General features: G+C 37.7%; 3 protein-coding genes across 3 annotated transcripts in view; all 3 read left to right on the top strand.

The window, feature by feature from the left end:
* The window catches only part of LOC127621478 (cytospin-A), a 51,560-nt gene extending 47,381 nt beyond the window's left edge, over positions 1–4,179 (top strand). The window contains exons 15-17 of the mRNA XM_052095107.1: positions 26–142; positions 311–370; positions 1,738–4,179. Coding sequence (XP_051951067.1) covers positions 26–142; positions 311–370; positions 1,738–1,827 — 267 coding nt within the window. The 3' untranslated portion in view covers positions 1,828–4,179. The remainder of the gene's footprint in view (positions 1–25; positions 143–310; positions 371–1,737) is intronic.
* LOC127621481 (phosphoglucomutase-like protein 5) overlaps positions 1–27,120 on the top strand; it is a 242,965-nt gene that overhangs the window by 191,998 nt on the left and 23,847 nt on the right. The window lies entirely within an intron of this gene.
* On the top strand, positions 7,721–25,692 carry adora2aa (adenosine A2a receptor a). The gene is made up of 3 exons (XM_052095113.1): positions 7,721–7,887; positions 13,419–14,166; positions 22,814–25,692. The coding sequence occupies exons 2-3, from the start codon at positions 13,832–13,834 to the stop codon at positions 23,814–23,816; spliced, it is 1,338 nt and encodes a 445-aa protein (XP_051951073.1). The 5' UTR covers positions 7,721–7,887; positions 13,419–13,831; the 3' UTR covers positions 23,817–25,692.

The raw sequence follows: 27,120 nt of genomic DNA, 5'->3' as shown, positions 1-27,120 counted from the left end.
TCCTTCATGTTTGTTTGTTCTGCAGAACATCGACATAACCAACTTCAGCAGTAGCTGGAATGATGGGTTGGCTTTCTGTGCTGTCCTGCACACATACCTGCCTGCTCATATTCCATATCAGGAGCTCAACAGTCAGGACAAGGCAAGTACAACGTAGTGCCCATGCCATATAAAACTCTAATGGGAGAATTCAAGTATGAATGTATTGAGAACGAAGAAAAAAATACAAAGAGTGCTTGCCAAGATTAAACTCACTAAGTTTAATCTTGGTTTGTACTCTCTGATAACGTACATTTATTTGTGATTTCAGAGACGAAATTTTACCCTGGCATTTCAAGCAGCAGAAAGCGTGGGCATTAAATCCACTCTGGTAAGAGACTGTGACTAGATATCTTCCATTAACTTGACCACAACGGCTCATTCAGGACTGTTGATGAATTATGTCCGTGCAGGAGATTGCACATAAATTGACATGTCCATTGGCCAAAGTGTTGCACTACAGTGAAGTGCACTAAGGATGCCTAATGCAGATATAAGGTACACAGTGGGGCAATATTAATCATTAGGGTGGAATATTTGTCCAACACTCCCATCCTGTATGCTGAGAACAGGTGAAAAGCTGGAAGCTCTTTATTATCAGCCAGCACTGTTGATTTATAGAACACAGTATAGAATTGTTTCCTTTATTTGATCTACTTAATATGTTTCTCATGCACAATACTGAAAGCACCTTTGAACCTGAAGCTTGGGACAGTAAATTGCGATTGGGGTTTCATGAATTCAGTGAACATTGGGCTGTAAAACACACTTTATTTTCATGAAAAAATAAAGTGTGAAATGAAAAATTTTTGTACATTTTGTGTTGTTAAAACATTTACAGTAGAGCTGCAATAACGTATACAGTGCAAAACAACATACAGGTGTTTCTTCAACTTCAGGCAATTTCATGTTGCAGGGGTTGATTTTTATTAAAACTAATAGATTTTAACTTTTTTTGTTATATGGTCACATTAAAACATTAAACTTTTTACCAGGCCTTCATCATTTATTTCTGGTACTTTTCAAATGCCTTTTATGTATAGATTGTATTGTTTAAACCATAAACCAGACTTTCAGGATTAAACTTTGAAAATCCATTAAAAAAATATGCATTATAGCAAATTATTATTATGTCTAAGACTATGATAATCTAAAGACAAAAACAAGGAACAATCAAGGAAAATATCAGAATATTTTTTATTGGCTGTCATTTACAATCAATCTGTAATCTTGCCAAATTATGAAAAAGTGTGAAAATATTTAACTGTGTGTAATTAGGATACATAAGATGTTAGCTATGAAATTATCCTTAGCTAGACAAAGGAGTTGGCCTTTTTATTTCAGAAATATTAAAAATGTGATTTCCACCACAAAAGGACACTGTGATGTTGGAAACTTTCATGAGTCATAACAAAAATGATATGCATCTCCTGTGATTCATGTACATGCAGTGCTAGAAATTGATTTAGACAAATTAAAAGTGGAAAAATGTAACAAGATTTTACTTTCGTGATGTGCACAGTGCTAAAAGTGCCCAGTTGAAGAAACAACCTTACATGAAAAAACTAAAAAGTTTGCTCTGTAAAAAAAAATTATAATTAAGTTAAAAGTAAAGGAAAAAGAAAATGACAAAAATAATAATAAAAATAACAAGGATATCTCTCTCTCTGTCTTTCTGTCTCTCTTTCTTTATTTCAGGACATCAATGAAATGGTCCATACAGAAAGACCAGACTGGCAGAGTGTAATGACTTATGTCACAGCTATCTACAAGTATTTTGAAACCTGAGCACATGTATCTAAATTAAGTGTCACACCTCGACACAACAAATTACAACTTACCCGAATGCAACATCTCACCACATCGCCCAGGCCTAACCCTAGCACAACGCATGTCACATCAAGTCAAACAGATCACAAAGAACAGCTCCTTTAGGATACGTCAATATGACGTAGGATACATTGACATACAGTATCTTGGAAATCCTCTACAGTGGGACTGCAGCATCAGTAGTATGCCTTGACAATACTGTGTGCTGGGAGATGAACACAACAGACTATCTACTCACTGTTTCCTGGTGGGGAGCATCCGACTTGTACTTCGGAGTGGAGCCTGTGGATATGAAATCAGTTCAGTCTTAAAGAAGGGTGACGACCTGCTTGCAACCCGTGCCTTTTGCCATCCTGAGTACTTGCTTCCAGTGCGGTGACATGTTTAGATCGAGTTATTCACCTTAATTCACATCAGCAAAAATAGAACTTGTTTGAAAAGAGCGAGATGTGTTCAATGCAGTGCCTAACTAAAAAACTTTGTTGGAGTTGCAGAATTGTACACTAATATGAAATATTAATTCACTATAGCACACAGTCAGTAGTCTACCTTTTATAGAGGATTGTTTGAAAAGCTTATTGGGGACACCTTTATTTATGACTGTGACGGATCTTGGCTTGAAATACTATATATTAAAAAGGGATGTCAGCAATAAGCTTATGTAACTTGAGCGAATTAATACGGTATTAGTGCTGCTCACCATTAAATGGTAAGATACTGTAGTTAACACTATATTCAGATATGCAGTCCATGTGCATGTTCTGTCCAGTTTATGCACAGAATTTAGCTCTATAAACCATTGCCTGAAATAGTATACCAAAAATGAAAGCTTACAAGATCCCTTTTTGTTTGTGACTCAGTTAAGCTACACTTCCTTCTGTACTTAAACTAATCAAATTGTTTGTTCTTTCTCAGGATAAGAAAAATGTATCAATATTTATCAAGATGAATAATTGTGATTCATAGTGTAGTGCATAGGATCCTATGTGCAGTGATATGGATTTTTCAGAGCTCTACCAAGACCCTTCACATTTTCACACTTTGCAAAGCACAAAATTCTTTGAGTGACACATTCAAATGCACTAATTTAAGCTTTTAATGAAACTACATTCCAGACCATTAGTATGTATGATCTGAAATTATATATGGAGATTGGTTCTTGCTACAGTCCAGCAGTGCTGAATTCATGCATCACTCTCTTGAAAGCCTTTACAGACATTTCCCAACCGTTTTATTTTAAGAGCGCACACTACTCCAACCACCTGTCTGCAAATAACATTAAAATTAATTCAAAATCAATTCTGAACGTATACAACAAGAAAGTAAAAATAAATATATAAACTTGTTGAATAATCTTACATTTGAAATTTGTCTTTTAAATGTGCTGAATATGTGTCCCTTCCTTCCCTTAAAGGGATAGTTCACCCAAAATGAAAACTCTCTCATCATTTCTCACCCTCATGCATCCTAGATGTGTATTAATTTTTTCTTTTCTTGAACACAAATTAAGATTTTTAGGAGAATATTTCAGCTCTGTAGGTTCTTCAATGCAAGTGAATAATGGCCAGAATATTGAAATTCCAAAAAGCAAATAAAGGCAGCATAAAAGTAATCCATATGACTCCAGTGGTTAATCCATGTCTTTAGAAGCGATATGATAGGTGTGTCATAAACTGATCAATATTTAAGTCTTTTTTTTAACTAAGATATTCTTCTAAAAATCTTTGTTTGTATTCTGCAGAAGATATGAAGTCATACACATCTGGGATGACATGCGGGTGAGTAAATTGAGAGTATTTTTATTTTTGGGTGAACTATCCCTTTAATGCTTTGATTGTTTTAACAGAATATAATTTTTTTTCCATTCCTCAGGATGGACTTGAATTCCATTGTATGTAACTAAGCAGCCATTTTTAGCTGTAGAGAGACAGACAAAGTGACAGTTTCCCGGAAAGTGTTTAAGATTTATTTCAAACTGAATTACACTGTTTTTAGTCACGTCCTGGCTTTGAATTTTTTGGAAAAACTGTCTTGAAAATGTTCAGGGCTCGTTGGGTTTGACCATACCTTAGGTGTCCAGCATTACACTTCTTCATTGGACAGACATCATGTGTTCATTAAGTGGCAATGACAGATATTTTCTTTGTATTTGTCCCAAATGTTCTGTACATTATGAATCTCATATTAAAATCAGTCTTGTTTAAAAAAAATACAAATGTTGAGTTAATGTGCTTTGTCCAGATTTCATCACATTAATATGAATGTAATGCAGCAGAAGTCTTCTTCCTGTCTATTGCCTATTAAATTATATTATGCCAGATGTTTTCTCTTTTTAGATACCACTTTGTTTTATCATTTCCTTATTTTTATTGTGAGAGCATTATCAAAAAGGTAAATGTATTGTGTGTGTGTGTGTGTGTGTGTGTGTGTGTGTGTGTGTGTGTGTGTATATGTATACACACACACACACACAAGTGCTGGTCATATAATTAGAATATCATCAAAAAGTTGATTTATTTCAGTAATTCCATTCAAAAAGTGAAACTTGGATAATGTATACATTCATTCCACACAGACTGATATATTTCAAGTGTTCATTCCTTTTAATTTTGATGATTATAACTGACAACTAATGAAAAACCCCAAAATCAGTATCTCAGAAAATTTGAATATTGTGAAAAGGTTCAATATTGAAGACACCGGGTGCCACACTCTAATCAGCTAATTAAATCAAAACACCTGCAAAGGCCTTTAAATGGTCTCTCAGTCTAGTTCTGTAGGCTACACAATCATGGGGAAGACTGCTGACTTGACAGCTGTCCAAAAGACGACCATTGACACCTTGCACAAGGAGGGCAAGACACAAAAGGTCATTGCTAAAGAGGCTGGCTGTTCACAGAGCTCTGTGTCCAAGCACATTAATAGAGAGGCGAAGGGAAGGAAAAGATGTGCTAGAAAAAAGTGTACAAGCAATAGGGATAACCGCACCCTGGGAGGATTGTGAAACAAAACCCACTCAAAAATGTGGGGGAGATTCACAAAGAGTGGACTGCAGCTGGAGTCAGTGCTTCAAGAACCACCATGCACAGACGTATGCAAGACATGGGTTTCAGCTGTCTCATTCCTTGTGTCAAGCCACTCTTGAACAAGACAGCGTCAGAAGTGTCTCACCTGGGCTAAAGACAAAAAGGACTGGACTCCTGCTGAGTGGTCCAAAGTTATGTTCTCTGATGAAAGTAAATTTAGCATTTCCTTTGGAAATCAAGGTCCCAGAGCCTGGAGGAAGAGAGGAGAGGCACAGAATCCATGTTGCTTGAAGTCCAGTGTAAAGTTTCCACAGTCAGTGATGGTTTGGGGTGCCATGTCATCTGCTGGTGTTGGTCCACTGTGTTTTCTGAGGTCCAAGGTCAATGCAGCCGTCTACCAGGAAGTTTTAGAGCACTTCATGCTTCCTGCTGCTGACCAACTTTATGGAGATGCAGATTTCATTTTCCAACAGGACTTGGCACCTGCACACAGTGCCAAAGCTACCAGTACCTGGTTTAAGGACCATGGTATCCCTGTTCTTAATTGGCCAGTAATCTCGCCTGACCTTAACCCTATAGAAAATCTATGGGGTATTGTGAAGAAAAAAATAGGAAAATCAGAGTATGGTCATAAAAACGCATTTGTTCTTTGAACTACTTTCTTACTCGACGAATCAGAATCTGCTGTTGCTGGTTCAAAACAAATGATGCGTCCAAGCCTTTGTTAGTAATTAAAGAAGTTAACTTCAGAAATAGTATCACGGCTTGTGCTGTTTCTAACAAGTTATTGGATAAACAAGGATAAACGTCTGGATGTGTGTGTGTGTGTGTGTGAGAGAGAGAGAGAGAGAGATGGAGCGTGTGCAATCACCTGTGGCCACACCCATTCAGAGATGCTGTCAGCTTTCTGTGGAAAATAGACGTCCAAGCGGGGTATTCCTCTCTATTTCATGGTAGCCGGTCCACAAGAGTCGTTCACTATAGGTTCAGCGATGTCCTCCGCCATTTTAAACTGTATGTATCCAATGTGGAAACTCCAATAAAAGATAAGCACTTGAGTTCTGTAATAAATCAGTCTGTTGTGTCTCTCAGGATGAGCTTTAATCCTGAAGTTAAGAGTCTGAGTGTTGATGCTGTCACACCATCAGTGCTCATGGAACGTCTCTCATCCAATCAGATTCGAGGACCGGAACTAACTGTGGTATGTGTGTATATATATATATATATATATATATATATATATATATATATATATATATATATATATACACACCGATCAGCCACTTGATTAAAACCACCTGACTAATATTGTGTAGGTCCCCCTCTTGCCACCAAAATGGCATCAACCCGCATCTCACAATAGCATTCTAAGATGATATTCTTCTCACTGCAATTGTACAGTGTGGTACAGAGTTAGCGTAGACTTTTTCAGTTTGAACCAGTCTGGCCATTCTCTGTTGACCTCTAATCAACATGGCATTTCCATCCACAGAACTGCTGCTCACTGGATGTTTTTTATTTTTAGCATCTTTCTGAGTAAATTCTAGAGACTGATGAGTGTGAAAATCCCAGGAGATCAGCAGTTACAGAAATACTGACCCGTATCTGCATGATTTCATGCACACAATTGTCTGATTAGATAATCGCATGGATGTTTGTTGGTGCCAGATGGGCTGGTTTGAGTATTTCTGCTGATCTCCTGGGATTTTCACACACAGCCATCTCTAGAATTTACTCAGAATGGTGCCAAAAACAAAAACATCCAGTGAGCATCAGTTCTGTGGATGGAAATGCCTCAAGTTAATAAAGTTAATAAAAATATTAGTTTGGAATTTTCCATTTCTGTTTTTCAGGTGTTATTTCATTCCAAGTTCCTAAAGTTTCTTTTCTGGACTGGAAATTCAGGTAACATTATAATGCATCCCGGTTACCCTCCTAATTTGCTGAAAGGCTTGTCCAATCTTTGTCTTTAACACATTTAACAGTTTCTTTAAAACTGGCAAAAGGTCTGGTGAAAGGAGATTGAGGGTGCTTATGAATTTAGCTCAAGCGATTTATTGTTGGAAAGGATGGGTGTTGTGCATGTGCACAACAATGTAATAATAATTATAATAATAATAATAATGATTCGCTCAATAGAATGACATGATATCAGTCATTAGAATGGAAAAAAGTAGCATTTTATCCTGTATAAGAACAATTATTAGCCTGCAACACTGCACAAAGCCCTATTGTCTGTGCCACCAATTGATTTTGCACTGTTGCAAGTTTGAATGGAACCCAGATTAACCTGAATATGCCTGGGTTATCTTGGGACCAACTCCCTACAATTGTCCTAAAGACAAGTCATGACAAGGAAACAGAGTAAAATGGCAATTATTAACATTAGTAACTTCATTTGTCATAGTTAATATTAAATTTCACTGAAGAGATTGGACACATTTACATTATCGACTATACGTTCCTGGTTGAGCCTGTTTTTGTCAGTTGAATTTGTAAAAGTTTTCTACAAAATATTTATATTTATTTTTTTAAAAATCTTTAAAACTTTGTATATTAAGCAAGACATCTCAAAATGAAAGTAGGGTTTTCTCTCACCATTTTATAACAGAAAACTCTAACAACAAATCTTAAAATCGCTGCTTTTCGTTTCATCTCAGAAAACAACTGGCAAACGGCGTTGTTTCGAAGAAACAGTTTTGTGCTGAAATCCTGGCCCCCGGCTCTGGATTGGTCAAGCACAGGCTCTCATAGGGGCTCGGAGTCTGTCATCTCTCAGTAATGATGCGCACACATTCAGAGTCAGACAGCACCGGATCAAACAACTGACATTTAAACGTCGGTGAAATTAAAATGTTTTTCTTGCGCGGATCACAGAAGGACTTTCCTTGTCTTTCATGAGGGGATCACCTGTTTGCTCAGAGTTTTATTATTTTATTTTATTTTATGATTTCTCCGTCTTCGATAGTTTCTGAAGTTATCAAATCTCAAGGTAAGTTGAATCCAACAGCTGCGCTGGTTTTTTCTTAAAACTGTTTTTATGTAAACATGCATTAGAAGGACGTCTTTGGCCGTTGCGCCTCGTCTCGCGCAGGAGCGTCTGTTTGAAGGCTATCAGGGCTCTTCAGCTACTTTCATGCGGGGGTCAGATTATCCAAATGAAAACGTTTTCCGTATTTATCTTAGATAACATTTTCATCGCAAAGTAACATGTTACTTTAAAAAAAAACGTAGTCACAGGGTATACTGTATAGGCATATTATAATGTTTTAAAGTCTGGCCATATATTCCTTAAAATCTGGCTGAATAACAAATCATTTTTTGATAAACTTTGGGGATAAAAACCCCCCAAACATAATAATAATTTTAACAGGGCTATTGTTTACAAATGATTATAACTGAGAACAATTAAAATCTGCTAATGCCCTCTCACAATATCAACCCACATATGAAAACAATGGTCATATTAAAATCTCATGTTTACTTAAGAATGCATTTGTATGCATTTAAATTTAAGAGATAAAAAGAGATAAAATGTCTATTCTTCAATTTTCTCTATAAAGTATTGTCCTATTCAGTGAGGAAAAAAAATGTCTTGCAAATATTGTACATTTGCGCCCAGTATCCAGTGCAGGGACCAGATTTTTGTGCACATAATCATTGGCAAAAGATGAACAAACTGAGTTGATTCTGTTCTTGATTGAGAGCTGACTCACAGTATATACAACCAAATATAATCAGGATATTTGCAGGATAAGTTTTACATTATATTTTTTTTCCAAGCTCTACAGACCCCGAACAGACGAGACACGATCGTTTGACACTTAAAATAGAAATAAATAAAAGCTAACTTTTCAGCGCATTTTCTTTGAACGTTCTCATAATCGATTGCTTTTGTTGCCTAATGTGCTTATGTGCTCACAACATTTCTGTCAAAAAGAAGATGTTTTTACATCTGTATATTTTGCCGCCCACCACACAACTAAGCAATTTTATATAAATACATTTGATTAGAAAAGACGCTTGAAATGCTCGCCTAAACAGTCTGATCCATCTATGGCAAAGCAGTGTAACTAAACTATCAGACAAGCTTGAACGCACGCTCTGCTCCGGTTATGGCTGAATGCTGTTGCACGTGCTTGTGAGCGTTGTTAAACTAACCGCTGATTGTAGAGTTTTGCATAGAGAGCGCGCTGGAAATTTGATCAAAATTCAGTCTGAGGGCCAGACAAAAATTATTGGCAGGCTGGATTTGACAAGCGGACAGCCAGTTGACTTGCCCTGCCTAAAACTGTTAAAACGCTTATCGAGACACGTGTTCTGCACAACGTTGTTTCAACGGATAAAATAATCGATTATTAAACCCATGAAAATCCATGGTTTTATGTTGGCTCTTTTAAAATAATATTTCAAATACATTTTTTAAGTTTAGTGAATTTAATTTAATAGCCTAGCTCTTATTTTGTGCACTGGACCTTACCTACCTCCATCATTTATTTATGCTGTTCCTGCTGAGGTTCAGTCACATCTTACAAAGAGAAAATGTTGGACAGGTGCAGTTTTACAGGAATGAGCATATTTGAGCTGCAGGGACAATCCAAAGAGCTCTGTTAGTTAAAAGAAAATAAGTTTTGACTCCACCCAACTAAAAACAAACTATTAATATTAATAATAAGAATATTAAAACAGTTCCTCAAATTTGGGTTTTCAGTGTAATAACTATATAAATGATACAATGGTGTGCCTTCTTCAGAAGCCTAAAGATTTGTTTTTGAGAATAATACTGTACGTATTTACATTTACATTTATGCATTTGGCAGACTAAATTTGAGCTAAATGGGTTATCATATTGATTTAGTTCAGCTTTTGGTAACACGTCACAATAAGGTTCCATTCGATAACATTACTGCATTAGGTATCAGGAGCAAACAACACTGTAAATACTAATAATCTCAAATTATAAAAAAACAAAAAAAGTTTAGACTCAATAACTTTTTACTATTCTTACTTGTTTTAATTAAGTTACCATTACTCTTTGTAAAGGAGTCAGTGGAAAGGAGGTGGCGAGAACCGGCTTTTCAATGTAAATAATATTTTAATTAACAACTTAAAACAAGGACACAAACACACACATGACGGACATGTCTGTAAACTATCTCTCTCTCGTCGCACCACTGTCTGCCATCGGCCTTTATCCCTCTCCAAGGCTTAATTAGCCTGATAAGGGACCGGGTGTGTATGATCACGAACTGGCCCCGCCCTCCGCCCTGCCACACTCTCTAAATCCTAAAGTTGTCATTAATAAAAGCAATCAAATGGTCCTAATTATACAGTACTTGAAATGCCACACTTTGAAATCATAACTCAAATACATAAGTTCTTGAAACTTTGGCTTTGAGTACTATAACTTAAAATCATCAAGTACAAAATTGCAGCTGTGTGGAATAACCATAAACCCTGGTGCTTGAATAAGCTGTTTATTTGGTCAAAACAAGGGAACTTATGTAGTAAAATAAGTTTTTATAGTTTTTTAAGTTTTGTAGTAAAAACCATTTTTATGACTATTGTTGTTGTTGTTTTGTTGTAGCTGGTTGATAATTGAGATTTTTGTGAAATCACCATGAGGATTATTAGTGTTACCTCTGGTGAACTTGGAGCCTGTTAAATTTAAGCCACTCTTCTCTACTCAATTGTGCTTTACAAAAGGGCAGATCTATGTGCACTAAGAAGTACTTAGTAGAGTCCAGAGTGCCATATGGCTAACCTAGAGTCTAGTCATAATTTCCATTATACTGTATAAGACATGTTACATCCCAATTTAAATAATTAAATCAAGACAACACTACTTTAATCATAGATGAGATAAGCTTACTTGTAACTAGTAAACGTTACATAAGAAATTTAATTCAGTTTACTTGAGCCAAATAAGTATGTTTACCTTGAAAAATCAAAGTAAGGTCAACTAATTCGATTTTATAGTGAATGAACAAAGCATTTTTTACATCATAAATTCATCTTAGTTAATGTAGTTTATAAAAATAGAGGTGTTAATTGTTAGTTCATAGTGCATTAACTAATGTTAACCAATGCAACTTCTGATTTAAAAAATGTATTATAACCAAGATTAGTATGAATGCTGTGAAACTATTGTTCATTGTTAGTTTATGTTAACAAATGCTGTTAGATGATGTTAACAAATTGAACATTATTGTAAAGTGTTACCAACTTTGTGTTTTTATGACATAATATTTACTCTCGCTTCTCCTGATATGCCTTAAGTGGTACACAATTCAAGATTTTACTGGAGAACTGGGTGGGAAATAATGCAACGTTTCAAATATTAAAGGTTAATGTTGTGATAAGACATCTGTGATACAGGTCATAGTCTCATAGACAAGTAATGTCTAGGTGTGGTGACAAACATTTCTATATTTGGCTTGGCCCACATTTGGTCTGTACATAAAAGTAGCCTAAATCAATCATTTAATGTGAATAAAATAGCAGATTTGAAACTGAGAATGGAATAAGCAATAATCTGATACTGAGCAGATGTAGTTTGTGGTGACTGATATAAATTAAGATGACTTGTCTCACAATTAGAAAATAGTATGTCTGGTACAGGTGTTCTTTTCTATCATCCTTCCACAAGGGACCACTGTTGAGTCTGAGGTTGGAACAGATTTTGACCTACAGCCTGTTTAGTGCCATAAACATTCTCTTCCTGTCAATACAAAGCACTGAAACCAGAAGACTACTGAGGGCAAATAGACAATTGATCAAGTGTCAATAATCCAAGTGTTGTGCAGGAGACCTGTGTCTTTGTTGTCCTTTTGTCATCCCTTAACCTTTCACAGATCCATATCAATGGCTCTGAGGCAGGGTGTCAAGCTTTTCCAGTTTTTCAACTCTTACTACAAGGTCCTCCCCCCACTTTCAGTTCTTGTCTATGGCATATGTGGTTCTTGTCACATATTCACATTCTTTACTTTTTATACCTTATTTCCTGTTTGTCTTTTAGGAAGATTCTATCACTTTAGTGGCAGTTTCTAAGATTCATGATCTTGTTCTGAAAACACCTTTGCAGGGAGAATCTGTTTAGAATGAGAATGTCTCTCCCCTTAAAACTATATGACTTTGACTAGCAAGTAGCAAATCATGGTTCATGGGTGTGATATAAACTAAATAACTGACTAAACTAAACTGACATAAACTACTAAACATAAAACATTTATTTTGGAAAAAAAAAAAAAAAGAAGAAGAAGAAGAAGAAGAAAAAAAAGGACAAGCTGATACTTCCCACCCTTACTTCCTGTTTCAACAAGAATTACATCATTTAAGTGATGTAATGTGTGGAAAGAAAAATCTGGACCAAGCAGATATTGATTTCAGTTTAAATTAAAAAAGGATACAAGTATATCATCTTTTCCACGTATAATATTATTGAAGCACTTGCCACACATTAAATAGCATGGCTATTTACTACAAAATACCATAGTGATACTATATTACTGTAGTAAACCTTGGTTATTTTTGTGTAAGTTAGGATTAGGGGTTGGTGTAAGATGTATGTGGGCCTTGAAATAAACACAAAAACATGCTGCAGTTATGTCCCTATAATGTATGTTAATATTGCATCTGATATTATTTGCACTTAGTGCAAAAAGATGCTTTTTGTTGCTATTTACATTTAGTATTGTGCAATACACTTAGTACCATCTAAGTGCAAATAGCCACAGCCTAATATTAAATTATTTTTAATACACATTAGAACACCTCTGAAATTATGTTCTGAATATCTGCATTCTTTTGATTTGTAATGGACAAATATCTGTGAAAATAGCAATGAATGTGGCCGAACAGCTGTTTTCTCTTGTCTTCCAGAGGTGAATAACCTCATGCTGTTTCCCTGCAGGAGTGTGGGAACGCTTTGAGGGTAAATAGCACAGGATCTCTGTGTTAAGGGCTTCAGATTGGCTACTGATAAAAACTGAAAAACAAAAGGCAAGAGCCTCTGGCCAGACATCACTATTGGAGTGTCTGCTAAATGTAAAGCTTGAGTTAAAGCATATCTTGCCCATGTGCTTTCACATGTTTCTTAATCTTGCAAGGTGTGAGTTTGCCGTACAATTGTCTTCAAGAAAAGACTTTCACCCATTTCCTATTACAGAGATGAATCATGGTAGAAGAATAAGAATTTCAATATTAGATATTAGAAGTTAGTACATCACTTATTTCTAACTTTGATCATCAGTCAACGTTGTCTTACTCTGATATTGTGCAATATACATTGCATATGCGTAATTCTTGTACTTCTTTAAATTGTGCATTGTTTATTTGGAAACCCTTATTCTTGTCAACTTTGAGAAACCTGCCTTTTTTTGTCAGATCATCTTTAAACCGTATTTTCATCAATCATGTGATTGTATATAAGTAATATTTTATGTTACACAAAGCCTTCTGAATAATAATTGTAATGAGTTTTAAAGTAATATTAAAATGTATCCGTTTTTGTCTTCTCTGCAGAGGTCTGTTTTCCGGTTGATGGCATCATTTCCACTTTCCATTCTCCAGGGAACACAGTGGAATACTAAATGGTGATATGAAGAACGGCAAACAACACATGGACTGATGATTGAACCATCAGTTCTTTAAAAATCAGTATTTTTTGGAAGCTTTTGCCAATGTGGATTCTTGATAATGCATGGCAGTTTCTCTCAAGATAATACATTTTTGGTATTCCTTATTTTTAATTGTCGAAACAACAATCTGGATTTTTTTGTTTAAAAGTTACAAAACAAGACTTGTTTATTTGAACCAAAGGTATTTCAGTCTTCCGATAAGGCTGACCTGTAGCCTCTAGTGAGGTAGCTGTTGCCTCGAGCTGCAGCGATGGACATTGAGGCGAGGCATCATCCCTTCTCCCCAGTAACCTCACTATGCTGAGCAATGCCTTCGATGTGGTGTACATGATGCTGGAGCTGCTGATTGCCCTGCTCTCTGTCCTGGGCAACGTGCTGGTCTGCTGGGCAGTGGGCCTCAACAGCAACCTCCAGAGCATCACCAACTTCTTTGTTGTTTCACTGGCTGTTGCAGATATTGCTGTGGGTGTGCTGGCCATCCCTTTCTCCATCGTGATCAGCACTGGTTTCTGTGCCAATTTCTATGGTTGTCTCTTCATCGCCTGCTTTGTGTTAGTATTGACTCAGAGCTCCATATTTAGCCTTTTGGCTATTGCCATTGACCGCTACATTGCCATCAGGATCCCACTAAGGTGAGTGAAGTGTGATTCTGATTATTAGGGGATGGTGGTGAAAAGTTATTAAATGATAGTTTACAAAAAATTAAAATTCTGTTATCATTTACTCATATGTTGGTTAAAACCTGTATAAGATTCTTGCTTCTGTGGAACACAAAAGGAGATGTTAGGCATTATGTTAGTTGCAGTCACCATTCTCTGCCATTGTTATGAAAGAAGATGCAATGAAAGTGAATGGTGACTGAGGCTGTAAGTTCCTAACATTGTAACTAATTATTTGCAGTAACTTGCAATTTTTTATAATTTCCGCAATTTTTCTGAATAAGCTGTGAATCTGAGGTAATCTGACTGCTTTTCGCCATATTGACAGTGGCAAGACAAGTGCTCAAAAACAATCCACAACAACCAAGAACATTTGCCATTACATGATTGTTAAAGTGAACTCGGAACGTTTTGTGTTTGTTTTCTGAAGCCATGTCTAAACTTTTAAACGGCATGCATACATCACCGCTAGCGATTAGACTTCACGCACTCTTCAGGAGCTTCTCTAAACAGTCCGAGGTGCGAGTTGGTGACGTTCCCGGTTCATTTGGAGTGCTCACATTTCATCTGAAAATGAGACTCAACATTCATGAACGTGTTCATGATTGCCATTTCTATTTAAAAAAAAAACCTTATTTGGATAGTACATCTGATTAGAATTTGAAGTGCTCAATAACTGCAGTTCTCCCAGATAATCATGGTTAAATGACTGCAATCAGGCCTAATATTGAATCCTCATTTGTGTTTTCAGTTTACAGTTTTATTGTTAGTTTACTGTTTGAACCTTTCCTAAGTTTACCTGCATTGTCTAAGGCAGAACATTTTTATATAAAAATGATTAAGAGTCTTCCATTAAACTCATTTAAGCCATATCTTCTTAAATGTATTGTATGTTTGTGTATATTTATAAATTTTGCCTGCTAGCTTCACGTTAATTTTTTATGTACTAAAATAATTACAGGCAATTGCACGCCACTCACTCAAATTACACAAGTTTCACTTAAAAATAAATCAAATAAAAAAACGCCACAAATTTTGAGCAAAGCCACAGCAAATTCAGTCATTTTGGGCCACAATAATCAGGAAAAAGTGCCCCAAAATCCTCAGCCCTTAAAAGAAATCAAGAGTTCATGGCAAATTTAAGGCAAACAAATGAGCTTTGCTGCAAACTTGCGGCAAATTGTCAATTGTTGTCAAAGGTTTGATGCGGGTTCCCCACTACCGGAGAAGAGCTACAAACTTCAGCTGAACATTTGCAGCGAATCACTCATTTGCATGTGAAAAAAACGAGTGCAAAGTTTGCCAGACCTCTCGATTTTTTGTAAGGGTGGTGGGATTGATTTTTCCACCATTTCTCCAATTTGAACAAAAACCAATTAGCAAGATGTGGCAAAATTGTCAACAGATTCTCTTCTAGGTTATTTTGGGGTGAATATGATTTAAGATCCTACATCCTAGCAAGATCCAAACTCTGATTTTGGTGCTGTTTTTGACTATAAACCTCTCATAAATCTCTAGAATGTTTTTGCAAATAGATTTTACAGATGACAAGGTTTCTTCAGCAATAGTCCACTTCATTTATCAGGTTTAAACAAATCAAAACACCACACCCCATAATTAGCCAATTAGCCATTTTCAGTATGAGCAGCTAGCATGCTAATGGAGCTTTTTTACAGGTTTTAAAGGAATGTGTGAAAGTTAGAAGACAGTGTGTGCCTTCACGTCTTGTCGGTCAGTCCCTGAGGCAGGTTCTTTGGGTGGGGGTTGAGGGGGCTGGGGTTGTTTTCTCTGTGTGGCTCACTGAACTTTCACATCTGGAGAATGAGACTGATTGAGGCCAAAAAACTCAGCTGTTCTCCCACACTGACCAAAGAGACGCTCTGAAAATAGATTGCTGTTCCAAACTGTGACATTTCCGAGCACATTCTTTCTTCTTAATTGTCCCAATGAGAGAGTTTGCTGAAAAGACTGTGAATCTTTGGCACTGTGGTTGAGACAGGGTTGTTCTAATGCTGTGTTCACATCATTTTGGAATTTCTGTAATTATTTATTATGACAACAATGAGATTTTACTCTGAGATGCACATATATTCTCGGACTCAGAAATTATCACTGTTGATGAAAGCAAAATATGATATCACTACATTATTTACCATATAATTATTTTGCAAAATCTTAAAGAAAAAAGAAAGCGCACCAGGCAGCATTGGCTATAATATAATCAAAGACAGAGTTCTCAAAGTATTTGGACACTAAAATCATAGGTATGAAATGTGTTAATGTCCTTAAATGCAAAATAGCAAACCAAGTGACATCTGCAAACAAATTATGCTAGACCTCTTCTCCGAACCAACTTCACTTTTCTTAGCCATTTTTGCAATCGAGTGCAACAGTGCCTGCCCACATTTTCCATTAATTTCTTTCTCAGACTTTTTTCTTAGACAAAATATTACGATATGTACAAATAGATAAGTAGTGGCGAAGAAAGACCGACTCGATTCCGTCATGCACAGTGCGTCATCATGTGATCGATCGCTCCGTGGCACATTTCGCGGGCTTGGTTGGCCACGGCTCTCTTATCTCTTTCCCCGCCAGCGTTTTTAAAAAAAAGTTGCCAGCCACCGCCAGGGTTTTTGACGATTTTCGCTAAACTTTAATGGCCCGCAGAATATTTTCTTCCATGAATATATGAAGATGCTATATATCAAAATAAAGATCTGGGCCTCTGCTTTTAGGCAAAAAAAACGATTTTATTTTATCTTCATTTGTTCTTTTTTATTGCGACTTGAACAGAGGTAGGTTTTGTCAAAAAACAACATTTCAGACAAAAAGCTGAGAAAAAGGCATGTTTATGTCTGATATTTTGAGCTTCTCAATACTCCACTTCTTCATGTTTGAGACGATCGCAGTCTGTTTCTTTGATCAAAGAGTTGCGTACTCTTTCAAAACATGCGCAGGGGTCTTCCTTACCGTATAACACCTAAAACACGGAAACCCGGAAAATTCCGTGTTTGGCGGGGAAGCGTTTTTTCATAAAACACGGAAAATTCCGTGTTTGGCGGGGAAAGAGGTGAAGTTTTCTCTGCTGGACCATGGACACTGTAGTTTTTTTTTACCATGAATTCCACTATCAAACACAATAAAATAAAAAAACTATATTACTATAAATAGCTGGTCTAAACATGATTTTCAGGGGATGTACGGTTTTAAGTCATTTGACCCTATTGAACCTGTTCACACCAATAGTATCCAGCTGCAGACCCGCAGCACCACCAGTTTCAGAACCCCAGCGCCAGAACCTGAAGTGAGGGGCGGAGCTTACGTTCGAAACCGAGTAGCGCCACCTAACGTTTTGGAGAGTACTTTGCTTTTCAAGTCAAGTCAAGTCAAGTCAAGTGGTTTTTATTGTCGTTTCAACCATATACAGCTACATAAAAACAACAAAGGACCAACACAGGACCACATGAGACAACACAACGAAATAAAATACCTATATATATATATATATATATATATATATATATAAAAAAAAAAACCTACATATACCTATATAAAGTGCATGTGCAAACATGTGCAAAAAGTACAGCACAGTACAACAAATTTCTGACAATGAACAGGACAATAGACAGTGCAGCGCCGACCAGTACTCAGTAGTGCAAAAAGATGACAGTTTCTAAAAATGTAAACATAACATACTATGAGATAATGTTCTATGCACATAGCAGTTATTGAGGTAGCAGACAGTTATAAAGTGACAGTAATTAAAGTGCAACTCAGGACACATGTGTGTCAAACCAGTCTCTGAGTATTGAGGAGTCTGATGGCTTGGGGAAGAAGCTGTTACACAGTCTGGCCGTGAGGGCCCGAATGCTTCGGTACCTCTTGCCGACGGGAGGAGGGTAAAGAGTTTGTGTGAGGGGTGTGTGGGGTCGTCCACAATGCTAGTTGCTTTGCGGATACAGTGTTTTTTGTAAATGTCTTTGATGGAGGGAAGAGAGACCCCAATGATCTTCTCAGCTGTCCTCACTATCCTCTGCAGGGCTTTGCGGTCCGAAACAGTGCAAGTCCCAAACCAGGCAGTGATGCTGCTGCTCAGGATGCTCTCAATAGTCCCTCTATAGAATGTAGTGAGGATGGGGGTTGGGAGATGTGCTTTCCTCAGCCTTCGAAGAAAGTAGAGACGCTGCTGGGCTTTCTTGGTGATAGAGCTGGTGTTGAGGGACCAGGTGAGGTTCTCCGCCAAGTGAACACCAAGGAATTTGGTGCTTTTGACGATCTCCACAGAGGAGCCGTCGATGTTCAGCGGAGTGTGTTCACCTTGTGCTCTCCTAAAGTCAACAACCATCTCTTTTGTTTTGTCGACATTCAGGGACAGGTTGTTGGCTCTACACCAGTTCGTCAGCCGCTGCACCTCCTCTCTGTATGCTGACTCGACGTTCTTGCTGATGAGACCCACCACGGTCGTGTCATCGGCGAACTTGATGATGTGATTCGAGCTGTGCATTGCTGCACAGTCGTGAGTCGGCAGAGTGAACAGCAGTGGACTGAGCACACAGCCCTGGGGGGCCCCAGTGCTCAGTGTGGTGGTGGTGGAGATGCTGTTCCCGATCCGGACTGACTGAGGTCTCCCAGTCAGGAAGTCCAGGATCCAGTTGCAGAGGGAGGTGTCCAGGCCCAGCAGGTTCAGCTTTCCAATCAGGTGCTGGGGAATGATTGTGTTGAATGCTGAGCTGAAATCTATGAACAGCATTCGAAGGTATGAGTCCTTATTGTCTAGGTGCGTGAGGGCCAGATGGAGGGTTGTGGTGATGGCATCGTCCGTTGATCGGTTTGAACGATACGCAAACTGCAGTGGGTCTAGTGAGGGGGGCAGCTGGGTCTTAATCTGCCTCATGACGAGCCTCTCGAAGCACTTCATGATGATGGGTGTAAGTGCGACGGGACGGTAGTCGTTGAGGCAGGACACTGAAGACTTCTTTGGCATGGGGATGATGGTGGTGGCCTTGAAGCACGTTGGAACGATGGCGCTGCTCAGAGAGATGTTGAAGATGTCGGTAAGAACATCTGCTAGCTGGTCTGCACATCCTCTGAGCACTCTGCCAGGAATGTTGTCTGGTCCAGCAGCCTTCCGTGGGTTGACTCTACGTAGAGTTTTCCTCACATTTGCCGTGGTAAGACAGAGCACCTGGTCGTTGGGAGGAGGGGTGGACTTTCTCGCCATCACGTCGTTCTGCACTTCAAACCGAGCGTAGAAGTCGTTCAGCGCATCTGGAAGGGAGGCATCTTTGTCACAGGCAACTGATGTTGTCCTGTAGTTGGTGATGGCCTGGATGCCCTGCCACATGCGCCGCGTGTCACCGCTGTCCTGGAAGTGACTGTGGATTCTCTGGGCGTGTGCGCGCTTTGCCTCTCTGATTGCCCGTGACAGTTTGGCCCTAGCTGTTCTTAGGGCTGCCTTATCGCCTGCTCTGAAGGCGGAGTCTCGGGACCTCAGCAGCGTGCGCACCTCCGCAGTCATCCACGGCTTCTGGTTGGAGCGTGTGGTGATGGTCTTGGAGAAAGTGACATCATCAATGCACTTGCTGATGTAGCTGGTCACTGATGCTGTGTATTTCTCCAAGTTGGTAGAATCGCCATATGTTGCAGCCTCCCTGAACATGTGCCAGTCAGTACACTCAAAACAGTCCTGAAGAGCAGAGATGGCTCCTGCTGGCCAGGTTTTCACCTGCTTCTGAAGCGGTTTTGTGTGTCTGACGAGCGGTCTGTATGCTGGAATTAACATAACAGAGATGTGGTCTGAGTAGCCGAGGTGGGGGCGGGGCTCCGCCCGGTACGCGCCTGGGATGTTTGTGTAAACAAGATCAAGCGCGTTCGCCCCTCTCGTTGCAAAGTCCACATACTGATGGAATTTAGGGAGCACTGTCTTGAGATTTGCATGGTTGAAATCTCCGGCGACAATAAACAGTCCGTCGGGGTGAGCGTTCTGCAGTTCAGCTCATAGCCCCATACAGTTCACAGAGCGCTTCCTTAGCGTTAGCGCTGGGGAAATGTAAACTCGGTTATGCAAACAGTGGTGAATTCCCGTGGTAGATAAAAAGGTCTGCATCTAACAGTCACAAGCTCCAACAGCGATGAACAGTAACTAGAGACTAGCATAGAGTTCTTGCACCATTCCGTGTTGATGTAAACACACAAGCCACCACCGCGAGTCTTACCGCAGAGAGCTGTATTTCTGTCGGCACGAAACGAGGCCGACAGATTTGATGTTTCATTTTATTACAAATGAAACATCATACTTTATACGTATGTTATAATGATTCTTTAAGGTACAGTACAATAAGCACACTTAAAGCTAAATAAGCTTTAAAACATTGATCTTGTGTAATATAATTGTATATAGTTATCCGTTTCATTGTATTATGAGAGTTACTTCCTGATCATGATGGTGAAAAAAAATGCTTGAAACTTATGGGCATTTTATATAAAATAAACTTTATTTCACAAGAACATGTGCAGCATGCATTTTTCTTTATGTAAAATAAAACATGTCAAAAAACTAAAAAAGAGAGAAAATTCAGCATAATTTTAAAAGAAACAAAAAAAATATATACAACAAATGACCAATTCACCCCTAGGCCCATTTTATCATGACAATCCTGTATAAATTAAACTTAAAATGTATCAAATGAGGAATTCACTCTCAGGCCCATTTTGTCCTTACATTCTTGCTAAAATAACTCCATGTCATCCCTGACAACAAAATGAAATAGAAAGGGCTCTCTGGAAGCTTCTGACTGTTCCAGGAGATTGTTGCAGGCCTTTTCCTTGTGGTCTTCATTCATTCGAAATGTCTCTACAAGAGATGAAAGCACCACACAATAATCTCAACGTAAAAAAAAAACCTCAACTATAAGGTAACATTAACTCACAAACAATGCATATAACAGAGGAACGTGGAACAAACACTTTAACACCTTCACAAGATGTCTTCAAAACGTCACCGCAAGGCTCATTTACAACACGCAAAAATGTATCGAACGTATGACAACATATTCAAGCTTCATTAAGATGATAAAGTTATGCACAAATTAAATATTTAGCAGATAAACGCTGAACTTAATATATGCAATAATTTTTCACAACATGATGTCAAAAACGTTACACAACTCACCATGCTCTCCGCCATGCTTGTCTCATTGTCAATAACTCCGCCCCTCACTTCAGGTTCTGGCGCTGGGGTTCTGAAACTGGTGGTGCTGCGGGTCTGCAGCTGGATATGTCTCGTTCACACAGGTGTCCTAGCAGTCACTGCCAGGGATATGACCATGTGTCTAAATACTGAAATACTAAATATTGAATTTAGTCTAACACAGGTGATAATTTCATCTTCATAGTCAACACTTTATCTCTTGTTTTAGAATTTGAAACCTAACAAGATTCTTTATGTGAAATGTTTTGCTTGAATTGTGTGCTATCTTCCTTTAAGATAAATTTCACTTGGTTTGATATTTTATTACATAATAGCAAATATTTTCATAAGAATGGCATAAGGCCACGTCCACGCTTAAACCTTTTGGTTTAAAAACAGAAGTATTTAGCTAAGTTTACGTCTCTTATTCGCACTAGTGACATTTTCTTTTACTGAAAACAGAGCATTTTAAAAAACTCTCTCCATTACCACATACTTTGAAAGATCATAACGTTGGGAAACTGATAATGGATATTTCAAACAAAAACGTATTTGTTTGGAGGTGTCCAAATTCTTTTTGGCGCCACAGTGTTTTATCGCAAATCAACGTCACAAAAATAATGTGCGGATAAAGCCGCATTTCCATCCCATGTGTTCCAAAGAACAAAATCATCACTTCTGGAAAAATTGAATCCACTGTAAATCTTTTATTTAAAAAAAAAAAAAAACGTATATTTAAAAACAAATATTTGTCAAAAGTGTCAATAAACCTGCTCTTCTGCACAGTTCAAGTGTGAATTTGAATGATTTGCTCTGCAAACTCTATTTCGTTATTTCTGGTTGACCAGAGCAACATTTCAGATGCGACGATTGGTCCACTGGTTAATCCAGTTATGGACGAATTATTCAGAATCAGCGCGTTAATTTTTTTTATGCACATTGTAATATATTCAATAGGAGTTTATTCAGTAAATGTGTTTCCATCATAGTTTATTCAAATTTCTTCTAATCGAATAAAAATGTATCCACCTCGTACTTTTTTATGAGCATTTTGGAGGTTTTATTCACATCTTGGTATTTTCATCCAGCAGTTTTTATGTGATATCCCAAAGCTTGTGTAACAAACTACCTTTTTTTTGTGGTTGTTTTTACATAATGTCACAATGGTCAATTGGAAGAAGTCAGATCTTTTATCAAATCCAGAGCTTCCAACTTGTAATCATAAGTTTGACAAAGAAAAGGTCTGTTTTCAGATACTCATAATTACAGTCATTTTGACATGACATGAACACATAGAGGTCCTCAGGTTTACAGCCATGCTGACATTTTGCTTTGGTCTTTAAAGTACTTTGGACCTACAGTCTAAACCAATTGCGACAAACATTTATGGTTGTCCAATGTGAAAAACTTGATTTTCTCTCTCTCTTTCAGATATAACAGCCTAGTAACAGGGCATCGTGCCAAAGGCATCATTGCAATCTGCTGGGTTCTATCGGTGATCATCGGTCTCACGCCCATGCTAGGCTGGCACAAAGAACGCTCTGGGAAGCCTTCCAACAGCACCTGCCAGCCCGGCATGATGGAGTGTATGTTCGAGAAGGTTGTCGTCATGGACTACATGGTTTACTTTAACTTCTTTGCCTGTGTGCTGCTGCCTTTGCTTCTCATGCTGGCCATATACCTACGAATCTTCATGGCTGCACGCCACCAACTCAAATGCATTGAGTCCAAGGCCTTGCCGTGTGAGCTCAAGTCCCGCTCTATCCTGCAGAAAGAGGTCCAGGCAGCAAAGTCACTGGCAATCATTGTTGGATTGTTTGCGGTGTGCTGGCTGCCTTTGCACATCATCAACTGTTTCACTCTATTTTGTCCGGAGTGTCAACGGCCGCCGATTATTATCATGTACCTGGCTATAATCCTCTCACATGCTAATTCGGTCGTCAACCCTTTCATCTATGCCTACCGTATTCGCGAATTCAGACACACCTTCCGAAAAATCGTGCACTATCATATCTTGGGCAGACGGGAGCCGCTATCTAGCAATGGGAGCACCCGTACCTCTGCCCGAGCAAGCATGGCAGACTCGCTTAGAATTAAAGTCAACGGGCTGGTGCGAGATCTCTACACCGAGCAGAGCAGCACAACCAGTAGCTGTGAAAATGCAGAGCCTGGGCGTACACATAGGAATATTTCTACAGAAAACTCAATATTAGACAACAAGCCTTTAGAAGACACTTATTCTCACAGGAATCGAGCAGACTCTTCTCTAAGGATTCCAGAGTCAGAGCTCACTGGGAATAATCGGAGAACTGCCTGCAGGAAGCATGCTTTGTTTGAAATTAGGGATGGGACAGATCTGTCCTCGTCTCTTCATATTAAATCAGTTCTGTGCCTACAAACAGCTCACTGTACTGAGCTCACAGAGGTTTCCTGATAGCTGTAATTCTCTTAATGATGGATTATGCTCTGTCGTATTTATTTGCGGCCCTGCAAGAAAGACGGGCTAATATTTAAAAGACAAAGTGTAAAAAAAAAATTGTTTCTTTTAGGACTTGCCATACACTTTAACAGTTGGACTCTGTGTACAGAGCTCATTAGTGCGACCCAAAGTGACAAAACTACCCCAGATATTGGGCAAAAATGTGTGAATTCCTCTGTTTTTAGTCTGATGTTGACAATTTTAGAGGTTACTGTAATTTGTTTAGATTGGGAATTTATTTCAATTTATTGATTTGACATAATTGGTGCAAACATGCCCCTAAAACCTATTGAGGGCAAAAATTGCCCTAAAAGGGATAGTTCACCCCCCCCAAAAAAAATGCTCTCATCATTCACTCACCCTCATGCCATTCCAGATGTGTATGACTTTCTTTCTTCTGCTGAACACAAAGATGCTTAGAAGAATATTTCAGATATGTAGGTCCATTCAATGTAAGTGGATTGTGAACAAAACTTTTAAGCTCCATAAAGCACTTAAAGGCAGCATAAATGTAATCCACATGACTCTAGTGGTTAAATATGTCATCAGAAGCTAAATGATAAATGTGGGTGAGAAAAGATCAACATTTAAGTCCTTTTTTAATACAAATTTCCATTTTCACTTTCACATTTGTTTCGGTAATTTGCATTCTTTGTGCATATCGCCACCTACTGGGCAGGAAGGAGAATTTCAATTAAAAAATGACTTAAATGTTGATCTGTTTCTCACCAATTAAAAAAAGTCATACACGTCTGGGATGGCATGAGGGTGATTAAATGATGAGAATTTTCATTTTTGAGTAAAAAATCCCTTAAATAATGATGTTAATGTCTGACAGTGATTAATTTAATTTCTCAATATAAAAAAAATCTATTTTATTTGGATTGTTTTGGAAGGATTCATGATAATGAGTCTGGTGATTGTTGATTCAGAAGTAAATTAAGACAAAAATTACAACTTAATCCAGTGGGCATGAACAAACTATTGTATAAGTGCAACCATAATAACCACACTACGATATAAACATGAGCCCAAATATTGGTATGCATATGAAATAATAACCATAGAGTACTGCTTTTAGATGGCTATTAGGAATTGGTAGAGCATTAAACCACCACTGTAGCAAAACATTTTATCACAGGACAGTTAAAACAGTGTCAAAATGTTTTCATTGGTGTCATCAACAGCTTGCAAGTGTTAGCTGATGGAAACCAGTACTATTTATGACCCAGTTTCTAAGCACTTGGTACAAATGAACAGATTTAATCTGTTCAGTGTTAGGTAGCCTGGCAGATGTCTATACTATAAAGCACAGCATGTGGTATGGCTATAAGTGCTGATAAGACATATGCAAGCTCTATGGTGAATTTTAAGCAGTGTCGCTATTTTACTCTGTTGTTTTTAATGGAAGTTCATTCATATGAGATAAAATTTAATTTTATCTCATGTGAATGTCCTTTTGTTGCATATGTCAGATTGTGTACTACTCTGCCAATGCTGATGAGTCATATGATTTCTTTTTTAATCCATTTAGCTTGTATTTTGTGCTAATTATGTCTGCCTTGTCATAATGTACAAGAGATCAGGTCATCCAGTACTGAAGCACAGAAACTGCAATGTGAACACATTTTCCTTTAACACGTGAATAAATGAGAATTACTCAGCAGCACATGCAAGTCTTTTATCATAAAACATGATTGAGCACACACAGTTCCCTGATTATATTATGTATTTAAAGATAATACAGTTTGAAAGATGTTTCTGTCATAATTTAAATCATAATTTTCAAACCAAACAATTATTGTCATGTGTGAGTATCTACTGGGTCTCAGCAGTAACCAGACTACGGGAGACAGGGGCAAGTAGTCACATAGGGGGTTTGTCAGAAAGGCTATCTCTCAGTAACATTGTTGAGTGTAATCTGATTACAAATTAATTACTGAAATTGAATTACTTTTGGTCAAAATAGTGTAACAATTTACATTTTAGTTATTGTAATCTGATTACAAATTATTTACTGTAATCAAATTCTTTTTACATCAATGCTTTTTACATTTTTACAATTAATACATTCAATTTTTAATTATTGTAGTCTGATTACAGTTACTGACTTTCAATAAATAATATTATTTATGTAGAATACATAGCATGAATTATGTTCATATGTACAGTCCTTTTGTTTCTGTGCAGCTGAAAAGTCACTAGCGAGTCATTGTAAGTTAGAAACGTGTGGTTCTGAGTGTATGACTGTGACATTGAAGGACATTTTGAATTTGTTGAGAGGAAAAACAAATTTTTTTGTTTTTGAAAGTAACTTTAAAGTGATTAGTAATGTCATTACTTTTATTAAGAAGTAATCAGTAAAGTAATTTGATAACAATTTTAGAGAAGCAATTAGTAATTTGTAGAGGATTATTTATTTTGTCTAATGTACAAAACTGGTCAGTAACTTAAAGAATTTGTGTCAATAGTCCAAATTTCTCTAGCAGTGGTTTAGTATGTTGGTTTCACAACTAGTTCAAAATCCTCTTAAAGTCAGATTTTTGTATGAATTCTGTTAAACTAAAATTCTGATAACTTACTGAGAAAAAACAAGCTAAATATAACAGAAAAACTAAAAAGTGTGACAACTAGCCCCAGCCTTCCCTATTCGAGCTTGGACAGAACTTATGTCAGTCATAACTCTTTATGACAGTGAAAGGAAATTAAACGTCAGTGTTTTAAATGTGATTGACTTATTCTCATTGATTAAAGGAACTGCATGGGAAAGAAAAATCCACAAAGCATTGATCTTTAAAGGAGACCTATTATGCCCCTTTTTACAAGATGTAATATAAGTCTCAGGTGTCCCCAGAATGTGTCTGTGAAGTTTCAGCTCAAAATATCATTTATTATACCATGTTGTAAATGCCTCTTTTTTTTAGTGGAATCAAAAACATGCTGATTTTGTGTGTGTCTCTTTAAATGCAAATGAGCTGCTGCTCCCCGCTGGACATAGTTCTGGTCTCCTTGAATACAATCAGAGACAATGGTAACTTTAGCTGCATTAGTGGTGGAATAAGCTAACAAGCACATCCGGAAAGGCGATTTGCAAACGTTCACAAAATATAAAGTGCGATACTTACATCTTCAGGATATAAAGCAGGAGCACGAACAGTTGGTTCTGATCCATGCTTGAGAATCAAATTTTTTGAAAATCCTGCTTTATATTTACACATTAACAAAGCAGTAAAATGATTTGCACCAACATACACAAATT

The sequence above is a fragment of the Xyrauchen texanus genome, chromosome 27 (genome assembly GCF_025860055.1).
Source record: "Xyrauchen texanus isolate HMW12.3.18 chromosome 27, RBS_HiC_50CHRs, whole genome shotgun sequence".
Taxonomy (NCBI): Eukaryota; Metazoa; Chordata; class Actinopteri; order Cypriniformes; family Catostomidae; genus Xyrauchen; species Xyrauchen texanus.
Note: the sequence above shows the minus strand (reverse complement) of the source record. Positions and strands in the feature narration are given on the sequence as shown.